This window comes from Xenopus laevis, chromosome 9_10S (assembly GCF_017654675.1).
Source record: "Xenopus laevis strain J_2021 chromosome 9_10S, Xenopus_laevis_v10.1, whole genome shotgun sequence".
Lineage (NCBI taxonomy): Eukaryota > Metazoa > Chordata > Amphibia > Anura > Pipidae > Xenopus > Xenopus laevis.
This window is the reverse complement of record NC_054388.1, coordinates 82,065,963-82,078,401: the sequence shown is the minus strand read 5'-3', so window position 1 is coordinate 82,078,401 and position 12,439 is coordinate 82,065,963. Positions and strand designations below refer to the sequence as shown.

At 40.8% G+C, this 12,439-nt stretch overlaps 1 protein-coding gene across 1 annotated transcript in view; it reads left to right on the top strand.

The window, feature by feature from the left end:
• Positions 1 to 11,782: 11,782 nt before the first annotated feature.
• The window catches only part of col5a2.S (collagen, type V, alpha 2 S homeolog), a 105,880-nt gene continuing 105,223 nt past the window's right edge, over positions 11,783 to 12,439 (top strand). Inside the window, exon 1 of the mRNA XM_018239031.2 lies at positions 11,783 to 12,061. Coding sequence (XP_018094520.1) covers positions 11,968 to 12,061 — 94 coding nt within the window. The 5' untranslated portion in view covers positions 11,783 to 11,967. The remainder of the gene's footprint in view (positions 12,062 to 12,439) is intronic.

Here is a 12,439-nt window from a genome sequence, read left to right as displayed (position 1 = left end):
AAATAACAGTTTGAACAAGGGTTAAACTTTACACCAGACACATGATGATGAATTATGCATTATTCACTGAACTGTTTGGATCTCATTATATACTATAAGGTGCCGTACAGCTGAAATTATACTTTTTGGCTAATTTTCTGTCACTTCACATAGCAGTTAATTTATATTAAGCCAAACAGTCCTTTCTCAGGATATAAGAAGCAGGTTTGCACTGGAAAAGAATTGTTATAATTGGCAGGATTCCAATACCATGTTATTTTTTTTTTTTTTGTTAGAAACCAATTTCATTATTAGTTCCAAAATAAGAATGTATTTGAGTTAGCCTTTCCACTGCTTATTGGAAAATGAGCGATTAAATGTTTTATTGACATAAGCCCCATCTCTGTACCCTTTTCTCATATCTACTAATGTTCATTTATAGAGATGAACAAACTTTTTTGTCAAGTACAGTTTTGTGGCCAAAATTATGGCTTTGATAGTATGCAATGTTTGTGCAATTAACACTTTCTAATACATTTTACAGTATAAGCATTCCCCGATGTTTACTTAAAGGGTGTTCTGTCCACCAACTATCATTAGGGCTCATTTACAATTGTAAAGTCAAAGTGCACAAATCTTGCAAAATCTGCCTTTTTTCACTTTACATGCTGCCTCCCTCCCTCCTTTAGTGCTAATATTGTGGTGGTCCAGTGTTTGGGAGAGGCCCTGGGGTAGTCAGGAAGACTATAATCTCATGTGTGAGAGAGAGATTGCCATATTATGTGATGCCATATGAAGACAAGAACCCTGGAGTGTTTTTCGGAGTTAATAAAGTAAAGGTAAAGTCCTATTTTTCTGTTTTTTGTGTCCTTGTCTCTTCTCTGCATAAGAAACCCCTTGGCTACACAAAAATATATTCTTCCCACACTAGGAGCGATATTTGATCCTGCAGTACTTATGATCTAGAGTTCTATGTGTCATCAAACAAAAAGTTGTTTTTGGTGAGGACATGTTTGAGAAGTTCATGTAGCAGTTTGTTTAGCAGTTGATCAAATTCCCATGTAGTACAGTACTTGTAATTGTTTGTCTAATGGACTCAATCCCTGCATAACAGGGAATAATTGTGTATCACTTATTGATGTCCAGTGTCTGGTATGTCTGCTAGCAGTTTTAAAGTCTTGAGTAGATCCTGTATGCAAGGAGGTATGCAGAGCACAAATGGTGGAGAATATCATTATTGAGAGAAAGGCCAAAGGATGACCCTAGAATACCCTAGCTTGAACAGAAATCATGATAACCTTAACAGTAACTCTGTTAAAATACAAGCGTACTATGGGGTTTGAATTTTTGCACTTTAGTAGAGTTACTCTGTGGGAATAATAGCCAAGCCTCTATGTGGTTGCACCACCCCCACACCCATTTGTTTAAAGGGGTTGTTCACCTTCCAACAACTAGTTGTTTTCAGATAGATCACCAGAGATAACGACTTTTCCAATTATTTTTTATTGTCACCATTTTTCTAATATTGAAGTGTAAAGTGTAATTTTTCACCTTCTCTGGGAGGGAGGGTCACCGACCCATTTAAACTGTTCTAAATGGATACATTTAGTTGATACATTTCTTATCTTTGTCCCTGTTGAGCAGAAACTCTGGGTTTCATTACAGGCAGCTGTAAGGGCAAGGCCAGACGTGGTGTTTTTGCAGCGTTTTTACGTTGCATTTTTAAAAAAGAACAGCCAGCCGTAAATACGCATAAACTGCACTATCACTGAAACGAATGGAAAACGCACTATGGCAATTCACTCAGGGTGCTTGCATGCTGAAATCCGCCACAGGACGCCAGTATAGGCGTTTTTTAGCAGAAAAGCCAATACGTGAAGAAACTACCAAATCAATAGACTCTATGGTATCTGCACGTTTGAAACCACACTTTACGTAAATACGCAGCGTATTTTAAATATGGCGTCCAAATTCAATGAGAACAATGAGAAGTGCATGTTGGGAAAAGAATCCTAGGTGCTGAAAAACACATGAAAAACGCATGTTGACAGTCGCATGTGGTTTCAGTAGCGTATTTACGCCTGGCTGTTCTTTTTTAAAGATGCAACGTAAAAACGCTGCAAAAGCGCAACATCTGGCCTTGCCCTTAGAATTGATACAATAATTGCTAATACTCCAAAGATGCTGCTGAGAAATGTATCAACTAAATGTTACAAAATTGTAACAGTTTAGAGTCTGCACCTGAATTACTGAGCTGTCAGACTCAAACACCAGAGACGCGAACATTCTTATTTAAACTTAGATTTTGGAAAAACAGTTAAAAATAAATAATGGAGGGTAATTAAAAAAAGTCTTTATTTCTGGGGAACAATCTAAAAACAACTGAACTGGAAAAAGTGTTTGGAAGGTGAACAACCCCTTTACTTGTAGTTTTATGCCATTGAAAGTGGTTGCTGGTCTAAAAGCTACAGTGGTAGAGGGTTAGCCTGTTAGACCAGTCAGGAAATATTGTTCAGGAACAATACGACCAAAGGTAAGTGCTTAGGACCACATATAAGGTTTTCCTTGATGTACTGTAGCATGATGTTGTTACTAAAAACCTTTGATTTTAAAACAGTACCTTGTACTAATTCATCTTTAATTTGTTTTTTAGTAGACTTAAGGGATAAAGATCCAAGTTATGGAAGGATACCTTATCTGGAAACCCCCAAATCCAGAGTTTTCTGGATAACAGATCCCATACCTGTAGTTGTATTTAGAGACTGAATAGTGAATCACTGTGGTTTGATATAGATGGGACTACGCAGTTGCTAGATAGAAACATACACCCCTTCAAGCAATTAAATATATATGAAGTGCTCACTGTTCAATGTCAGCCAGAGGAGTTGATAGGGCTAAGCTACTTCTAAAGAGGGAATGCCAGCCGATCCAGATGCTGAATACATTTGCTACTAATGGTGTAAATGATATGAACAGTTTTCACGTTTCTTATTTAATTAATTTAATTATTTGCTTAACTGTTTTAATTTTACTGCATACAGGTATGGGACCTATTATCCAGAATGCTCGGGACCTGGGGTTTTCTGGATAATGGATCTTTCCTTTATTTGGATCTTCATACCTTACTGTAAGTCAACTAGAAAATCATATAAACATTAAAAAAAACTGAATAGGCTGGTTTTGCTTCAAATAAGGATTGATTATATCTTAGTTGGGATCAAGTACAAGGTACTATTTTATTATTATAGAGAAAAAGGAAATCATTTTAAAACATTTGGATTATTTGGATAAAATGGAGTCTATAGGAGATTGCATTTCCATAATTCAGAGCTTTCTGGATAACTGGTTTCCAGATAACTGATCCAATACCTGTACTTTGTATTTATTAACTAGTCTGTGAACATGGAGTATCTTAAATAGATTTTAATACATTTAATTGGATGTATCTACACTGTACAATGCTTGATTATTATGCTTTACAAATTTCAGCAGAAGTCTAACTTCCAAAAGGTTTTTAAAGTATATTAATAGTAAAAAGATGTAGGTTGAGAGTGTGGCACCTTTAAATAATGGTAATGGTACCAGCATGGCTGTAACAGATACTGAAAAGGCAAATATGCTAAATCAGTTATTTTATTCAGTGTGTACAATAGACTGGTATGAGTTCCAAGACCCACCTCACAGCTGCACTGTTGGCTCACCTCAAACTAGTCTTTTACTTTTAATGTGAACAAGTCACCAGGACCAGATGACATACAGCCCCGGGTACTAGGAGAACTTAGTTCTGTTTTAGACCAGTCTCTATATCTGATTTTTTCAAACTCTTTCATCTGGTATGGTAACTATGGATTAGAGGAAAGTTGATTTAATTCCTATATTTAAAAACGGATTGTGATTTCAGCCTGGCAATTATAGGCTAGTAAGTTTGACATATGTGGTGGTCAAATTATTTGAAGGCTTGTTAAGGGATCACTTTTAAAATTTTGTCCTGGTGAATGGCGTTATGAATGGTAATCAGTATGGCTTGATGAAGTGTAGGTCATTTCAGACAAATTTGATTGATTTTTATGATGAGTTAAGTCAAATTATGGACAGAGGGGGAGCAGTACATGTGATTTATTTGGATTTTGACAAGGAGTTTGCCCCACAAACAACTGCTTTTTATACTAATGGCTGTTTACACAGATCTATGTAGCCCAATTAATTCCATCCAGGATGTGGCATCCTTGCAACATGATCTTGACAAACTGGCAATCTGGGCAGCTAAGTGGCAAATGAGATTCAATGTTGATAAATATAAAGTCATGCACCTGGGATGTAAAAATATCCAAGCCACTTATACCCTTAATGGGACTGCACTAGGCAAATCCATTATGGAAAAGGACCTTGGAGTCCTTGTAGATGATAAACTTGGCTGTAGCAAGCAATGCCAGTCAGCAGCATCAAGGGCAAATAAGTTCTTGAGCTGTATTAAAAGGGGCATAGATTCATAGCAGGAAGCGGTAATTCTTCCACTGTATAGAGCACTGGTAAGGCCCCATCTAGAATATGTTGCACAGTTTTGGTCTCCAGTGCTCAAAAGGGACATTATTGAATTACAGAGGATTCAGAGAAGAGGGGAGGATTAAGGGGCCGATTCATCAATAGTTGAATATCGAGGGTTAATTAACCCTCGATATTCGACTGGGAACTAAAATCGTTCGACTTCGAATATCGAAGTCGAACGATTTTGCGCAAATCCTGCGATCGATCGATCGAAGGATTTTTCGTTCGATCGAACGATTAAATCCTTCGAATCGAACGATTCGAAGGATTTGAATCCAACGATCGAAGGAAAATCCTTCGAACAAAAAATCACAGGCAAGCCTATGGGGACCTTCCCCATAGGCTAACATTGACTTCGGTAGGTTTTATCTACCGAAGTAGGTGGTCGAAGTATTTTTTAAAGAGACAGTACTTCGATTATCGAATGGTCGAATGGTCGAACGATTTTTACTTCGAATCGTTCGAATCGTTCGAATTCGAACGAATTTAACCAATTCGATGGTCGAAGTACCCAAAAAATACTTCGAAATTCGAAGTTTTTTACATTCGAATTCTTCACTCGAATTTTGTAAATCTGCCCCTAAGTATTAAAAAGTTCCTAACATCATTAACCAATGATATAGAATTTATGGAACGATGGAATCAAATTCTATTTGAATGCTCTCTACATCTAATGACTATTCTTATGGATAGAAAACATCAGATGTATGAGAAGTTAAAAAACAAAATAGTCAAATTAAAAAATTATCATTTAGAATTGAGTGAACATTATGACCATCAACAAACACTATTAATAAAATAATTGAGAATGTAGACAGAGAACTGATGGACAGAAACACTAATACATTTAAAAGAGATAAAATTGATTATGATTTCAAGGAGCTATGCAATTGGTCTAAACTGGGTGATATAAAGAATGTATAGAGCAGGTCAAAGAAGAGTTGGTTACCAAAAATCTATGCTAAAAACTCCAAATATCAAACAGTTCAGTTTTTCTGGCACTGACTTTGATAGTTGTGATGAATCAGATACTGGTGGCTGCTCCTCCTCTCCTTTGTCTCCTCAGGAAATAAAAAATCTGAAAGTCCATGAAATCCTTTCAGGAGATGACACTAATCCAAAGTCCTTCCCTCTTATAAAAAAACAATATGGATAAAAGATCAAGTTGAAGGAACAAAGGAAATCCTTCCCTCAGTGAATCAGGAGCGGAAGACGAAAGTGCCAGAACATCGAAATATCCCTTGAGAGAAAGGAGGACTTTCTCTCTGTTTTTTTTCCAGATAAAGGGTCTTTCTATAATTTGGAATTTCCATATGGCTCCTAAAAAAATAACTAAAGCATTAAATAAACCAAATATGATGGTTTTGCCTCCAGTAAGAATTAATTACGTTGTACTTATGATGACGTACACGGTACTATTTTATTATTACAGAGAAAAAGGAAATAATTTTTGAACATTTTAATTATTTGGATAAAATGGAGTCTATGGAATGCGACCTTCCTATAATTTACTTTCTGGAAAATAGGTTAAACACATGTAAATAACACAATAGGATTGTTTTTTAACTACTCTTCACTTTATGGGGTATATTTATCAAAGAGTGAAGTTAATAGTGAAGTTCCGCCACTAGAGTGAAATTCTGCAGCTCTCCATTCATTTATATGGGATTTTTATAGGCGTATTTATCAAAGGGTGAACTTTCACTTCACCCATTGAAAAATACGCCTTTCAAAATCCCATAGAAATGAATTGAGAGCTGCGGAATTTCACTCTAGTGGCGGAACTTCATTCTTTGATAAATTTACCCATATCTTAATTGGGATCAAGTACAAGGTACTGTTTTATTATTATGGAGAAAAGAAGAAATCATTTTTCGTTTCATTCTTTCTGTGCCAGGGTCCCTTTGATGTTGCTGTGGTTTGCCATAAACTGCAGGACGTCATATATCAAAAGAGAACCGAGAACCACTATGGTGTCAGCAAATATGGTACTAGATTCTACAGCAGGTGGCACTTAAAAAGGGTAAAAATAACATGGCAATAACCGGCTTCTACACAAACGTGTTCATGCTATGCCAACTAGTAGTCATTTATAGGGATGTCGCGGACTGTTCACCCGCGAACTAATTCGCGCGAACATCGGCTGTTCGCGTCCGCCGAATGTTCGCGAACGTCGCGCGATGTTCGCCAATTTGGGTTCGCCTTAGCTGGCGCTTATTTTTGCCCTCTCACCCCAGACCAGCAGATACATGGCAGCCAATCAGGAAGCTCTCCCTCCTGGACCACCCCCACACCCCCTGGACCACTCCCCTTCCATATATAAACTGAAGCCCTGCAGCGTTTTTTCATTCTGCCTGTGTGTGCTTGGAAGAGCTAGTGTAGGGAGAGAGCTGTTGAGTGATTTGAGGGACAGTTGATAGTAACTTTGCTGGCTAGTAATCTACTTGATACTGCTCTGTATTGTAGGGACAGAACTCTGCAGGGATTTGAGGGACATTTTAGGTTAGGTAGCTTTGCTGGCTAGTAATCTACCTTCTACTGCAGTGCTCTGTATGTAGCTGCTGTGGGCTGTGGGCACTGCTTCTGATCTCTCATCTGCTGACTGCTGCCTGTAACCCAATAGTCCTTGTAAGGACTGCTTTTATTTTCTTTTTTGTTTTTTTACTTTGCTACTATAAGAGCCCAGTGCTATTAGTCTAGCTGTGTTGGGGAGTGGGACTGGTGTGCTGCTCCTCCTAGTAGTTCACCACTACCAGCACCAACCAGAGTCAAAATTGTTACAAAGTATCTTATTTGCACCTGTTAGCTGTTCTGAGCTCTCTGACAAAAGCTAATTAAGTTAGAAACTGTTTTTTTTCTGGCTGTTCAGTTCAGAGAAAAGAGGGACTGGTGTGCTGCTCCTCCTAGTAGTTCACCACTACCAGCACCAACCAGAGTCAAAATTGTTACAAAGTATCTTATTTGCACCTGTTAGCTGTTCTGAGCTCTCTGCCAAAAGCTAATTAAGTTAGAAACTGGTTTTTTTCTGGCTGTTCAGTTCAGAGAAAAGAGGGACTGGTGTGCTGCTCCTCCTAGTAGTTCACCACTACCAGCACCAACCAGAGTCAAAATTGTTACAAAGTATCTTATTTGCACCTGTTAGCTGTTCTGAGCTCTCTGCCAAAAGCCAATTAAGTTAGAAACTGTTTTTTTTCTGGCTGCTCAGTGCAGAGAAAAGAGGGACTTTCCAGTACAAAAGAGGGACAGGGGGTTGAGTGGTCAAAAGAGGGACAGTTGGGAGGTATGCAAGTGCCACCTAGCTGTGTGAGCTTTTTCACATTCTGTCTAAATAACAATAATAATTCCGTGTCCATAAACATCACCTGAGTGATGTTTTTACAGCAGAAATAATATATTCCGTATCCACTACTGTATACGTTGCCCTTGCAGGCATTGTTTGCCCAGTCTTTAACCAAGTGCCACCTAGCTGTGTGAGCTTTTTCACATTCCGTGTCCAGAAACATCACCTGAGTGACGTAGTGTGATTTCTGCCCTTTACAGCACAAAAACGCAGCGCTGTGTCAACAATGTATTTTTCAGATACATTTTTGCCCTTGATCCCCCTCTGGCATGCCACTGTCCAGGTCGTTGCACCCTTTAAACAACTTTAAAATCATTTTTCTGGCCAGAAATGTCTTTTCTAGCTTTTAAAATTCGCCTTCCCATTGAAGTCTATGGGGTTTGCGACGTTCGCGAACCGTTCGCATTTTTGGACGCATATTCGCGAATATGTTCGCGAACATTTTTTCCGCCTTTCGCTACATCCCTAGTCATTTACTCACTCACTAGCACTGTGCACTTAAACTTAGAACCTAGGAGCTAGCACTAATGATTTTACACAGTGGAACATCTCTCCTATTGGCTACTACGTCATTCCATGCTGCAACTGGCTGTGTTTGTAACATGGATACATAATCATTTGGATTTTATTTAAGCTTATAACTTGATATAGGACCCCATGATGTATGAGGTTTATATATATATATATATATATATATATATATATATATATATATATATATATATATATATATATATATATATATCTATATAACAAACAAGGGAAAGTTGTGCTCACCACTATTTTTTAAAACCATTAGGCGGGGGTGCAATAAGGCTGCAACCACAAAATACATATAGACAAATACAAGAGTCCTCTCCACTCAACCCATTATCAATATATTTAAGACAGAGACATTTTGTGCATACTGCTACTGAAAAATGCCTTACCCTTTAAACAAAACAGGGATTGTTTGTCCATATATTGCAATATATTTAAGCTGGCCAACTACGTCAAAGTCATCCCATATCTGGCCAGTCATATGCTCAATTTTCATCTGATTCATTTAGAATTCTATTGCTTCATTATACATTTTACAAAGGGACTAAGTTTTACCTGCAACTTACTAGCTGCTTTCAAAGTAAAACTCCCAAATTTGGCTGCCCTTTTATTAGACATCAGTGGGATCACCTGACTATAGCTGGGAAGGGTGGGAGCTACAACATGGAGCTGGTCACTGCTCCTGTATAACTATAACAAACAAGGGAAACTTGTGCTCACCGCTATGTTTTAAAACCTTTAGGCGGGGGTGCAATGAGGCTGCAACCACAAAATACATATAGACAAATACAATATATATAATATATATATAAGGGCTCTTCCTCGTGGTTGTTTTGCCCTGTCTTCCCCTGTGGTCAGTTTAAATTCATTCCACCACAAAAACTGACTGCTTGGAAATGCAGGGTAAAATGACTGTGAGGAAGAGCCCTAAGGACTCCTAAACACTGGCATTTTTTTTAATGTGTTTGATACAAGATTGAGACACAGGTTTTAGTGCATCTAAACATATTAGCTTATTGATTCCAATAGTTTTACATGCTCAGCATGCTTTGGTAAGTGCATTAAAGGAGAACTAAACCTAGAAATGAATATGGCTAAAAATTTCGTCTTTTTTTTTTTTATAATGACCTTCTTGTACCAGCCTAAAGTTTCAGCTTGTCAATAGCAGCAATGATCCAGGACTTCAAAACTTGTCACAGGGGGTCACCATTTTGGAAAGTGTCTGTGACACTCACATGCTCAGTGGGTTTTGAGCAGCTGTTGAGAAGCTAAGCTTAGGGGTCATTGCTTATTAGCAAGCAGAAAATGAGGTTGGTCTGTAATATAAGCTGATGCCACAGGGCTGATTATTAAATTCTGCTAAAGGGCTGTGGTTGCCTTGGGCTGGTACAGAAGCCCAAAACAATGTACAACATTTGTAGCGTACGTTTTCAGTTAAGGTTTAGTTCTCCTTTAATTTCTGGACTGGTGTGTCAGGGGCCCTCTGGGCTTCAACCTTAAGGGCCCCCTCCTAACATTCCACAAGACCGCTCCCCTCACAACGTCCATGTGGACCATCCCCTGGTGTCACCCCAACCCTCTTGGCGCAACATGTCTCTTTTAGATTATTCCTCTGTTGTGATTGGAGAAGAGGGGGGAGGAGTTTAGGGGGACCAGGCTTGGGTCGGAGGGGCCCATGAGGTCTGGGGTTCACCATTTGTCCCCCCTGGCCCGATCTGACCCTGAATGCATTAATAAAAAGTTTGTGTGTAAGGGCAAAGACACATGCTCAGATTAGGGGAGATTTAGTTGCCCGGCGACTAAATCGCCTCTTCTTTGGGGCAACTAATCTCCCGAACTGCCTCCCGCCAGCTAGAATCCAAATTGCCAGTGGGATGTCACTCGGAGCGTTTCATTTTCCGAAGTCACCTGAAGTTTCCTCATGAGGCAACTTTGGAAAACAAAGCGCACCGATTGCCATCCCACCGGTGATTTACATTCTAGCTGGCTGGAGGCAGTTCGGGGAGATTAGCCACCCTGAAGAAGAGGAGATTTGTCGCTGGGCGACTAATCTCCCCTAATCTGAGTGTGGGTCCCTGCCCTAAAGGTGGCCATATACAGGAAGATTGAGGTGGGCGATATCGGGCTGATGATCGCAGTGTCGGACTGGGGTGGAAGTCAGGGCTGCCGCATCAAGGACCCCACGGCCCCTGTCATGGGCCGCACGACCCCCCCACAGGCCCCCTCCCGAGCCACAAATCATGCTCTGCTCCCAAGCCCCCCCCTGGTGACTACCAGTGCTCGTAATTTCTTCTATCAGGGGGTGGAAGTCAGGAGCGCAGGTAGGTCTGAGCCAGTGGGGCCCACAAGTTTTGGAGTATCACTTGCCCCCCTCCCAGCTCTGCCGCATCAAGGACCCCACGGCCCCCGTCATGGGCCGCACGACCCCCCCCCACAGGCCCCCTCCCGAGCCACAAATCATGCTCTGCTCCCAAGCCCCCCCCTGGTGACTACCAGTGCTCGTAATTTCTTCTATCAGGGGGTGGAAGTCAGGAGCGCAGGTAGGTCTGAGCCAGTGGTGCCCACAAGTTTTGGAGTATCACTTGCCCCCCTCCCAGCTCTGCTCTGCCCTGCTGCCTCTGCCACCAGCGCGTATCGGTTCATGTCAGGTGGGGGGTGGAGTTTTTGGAGAGCAGGCCATGCGAAGAGTGTCTGGGCTGGTGGAGCCCTCAGGGCTGGGGCACACCAGGTTTTTTCCCGGTTTCCCTCTGGTCCAGTCCGACCCTGGACGACTGGATTGGAATGGAGACCATACGGGGGTCGGATTGCAGGACTGCATTAACGAACAGATGCAGCTTGCGATCCAACAGGATTTTTTACCCTGACCCATCGACATCTGCCCGACTTTCAACCAGATATTGATCAGAGGGCCCCAGACACCAGCCAATAAGCTACCGACTTGGTCTGTCATCAGTGGGGCCTTAATTCCACAACAGACTTACTAACTATTACTATTGTTCCTAAAGCAACAGAGACAGATTTAACAGACTCCAAGAAGACCATCAGACTGTATATGGCGCTACTGATAACATGTATTACTGATAGCTGCTACTGCAGTGATCAACAACCTATAAAAATGGCTTTTAAAAAGTCTGAAGGCGTCAAAAGATTTTGTTATGGGAAATGCCAGGGAGTATATTGTTCATTAACACTGTATCCAGCTCACAAGAAGAAGCAATGGCATCTCTCCTCTGACAGAACAAGTCGCATTTCCCATGCAACAGAAGTAAAGCGAGAGGAAGACAGACGCAGTTGTGAGTGGGTTGTTTACCATTAATCCCAGTGGCTTGTCAGGGAGGAGATCCCATAAACTGCACGGGCTGGAAAAGGGGCAGGAGAACTAGCGGAGGCTGCATTCTTCCTATTTAAAGCTGCAACACTTGAAAAAAACCTCTTGTTTGCAGACTTTGTGCTGGAGCTGGAAAAGGAAAGACACACGGGGGCTTCATGGTGCTGAGAAGATCTTAAACTTTTGTTTATCCCTCAGCAAGGACAGAGCTCATGCCCACAAGCCGCTGGGTATCATGTCTGGCACAAAAGGGAGGATTTTGCTACTAGCAGCCTGTATATTTCTCATAGGACAGTTTCTAGCAATCCGCGCGCAAGAAGAAGAAAGTGGTAAGTGCCGATTTCCTCCACTTTCCGCTGTTTGATGTGAGTGAGAGCTGCGACGCGACTCTTTTCCTGTAGCAAAGGAGCGACTTGACGCCTTCTGCCTGCTACATTGTTGCACCACAGACTTTAATCCGATACTTTACATCCACAGTATGACTAATGTAAACTACATAAGCAATGTTTCATTAAAACAAAAAAAATTAAGCAAGTAAAGGTGAAACTTTATTACTGCTGTATAAGCGAAATAGAACGACATTATCGCGGTTTTGAAGTTTCCTAGAGTTTCAGGCGAAAATCTGTGCGATTGTTGCATCCAGCAAGGGTGGAGCCCTTCATAGATTCGTGGAGCTCGCTCTTTGTCAAAGGAAACTTTCACTGCAG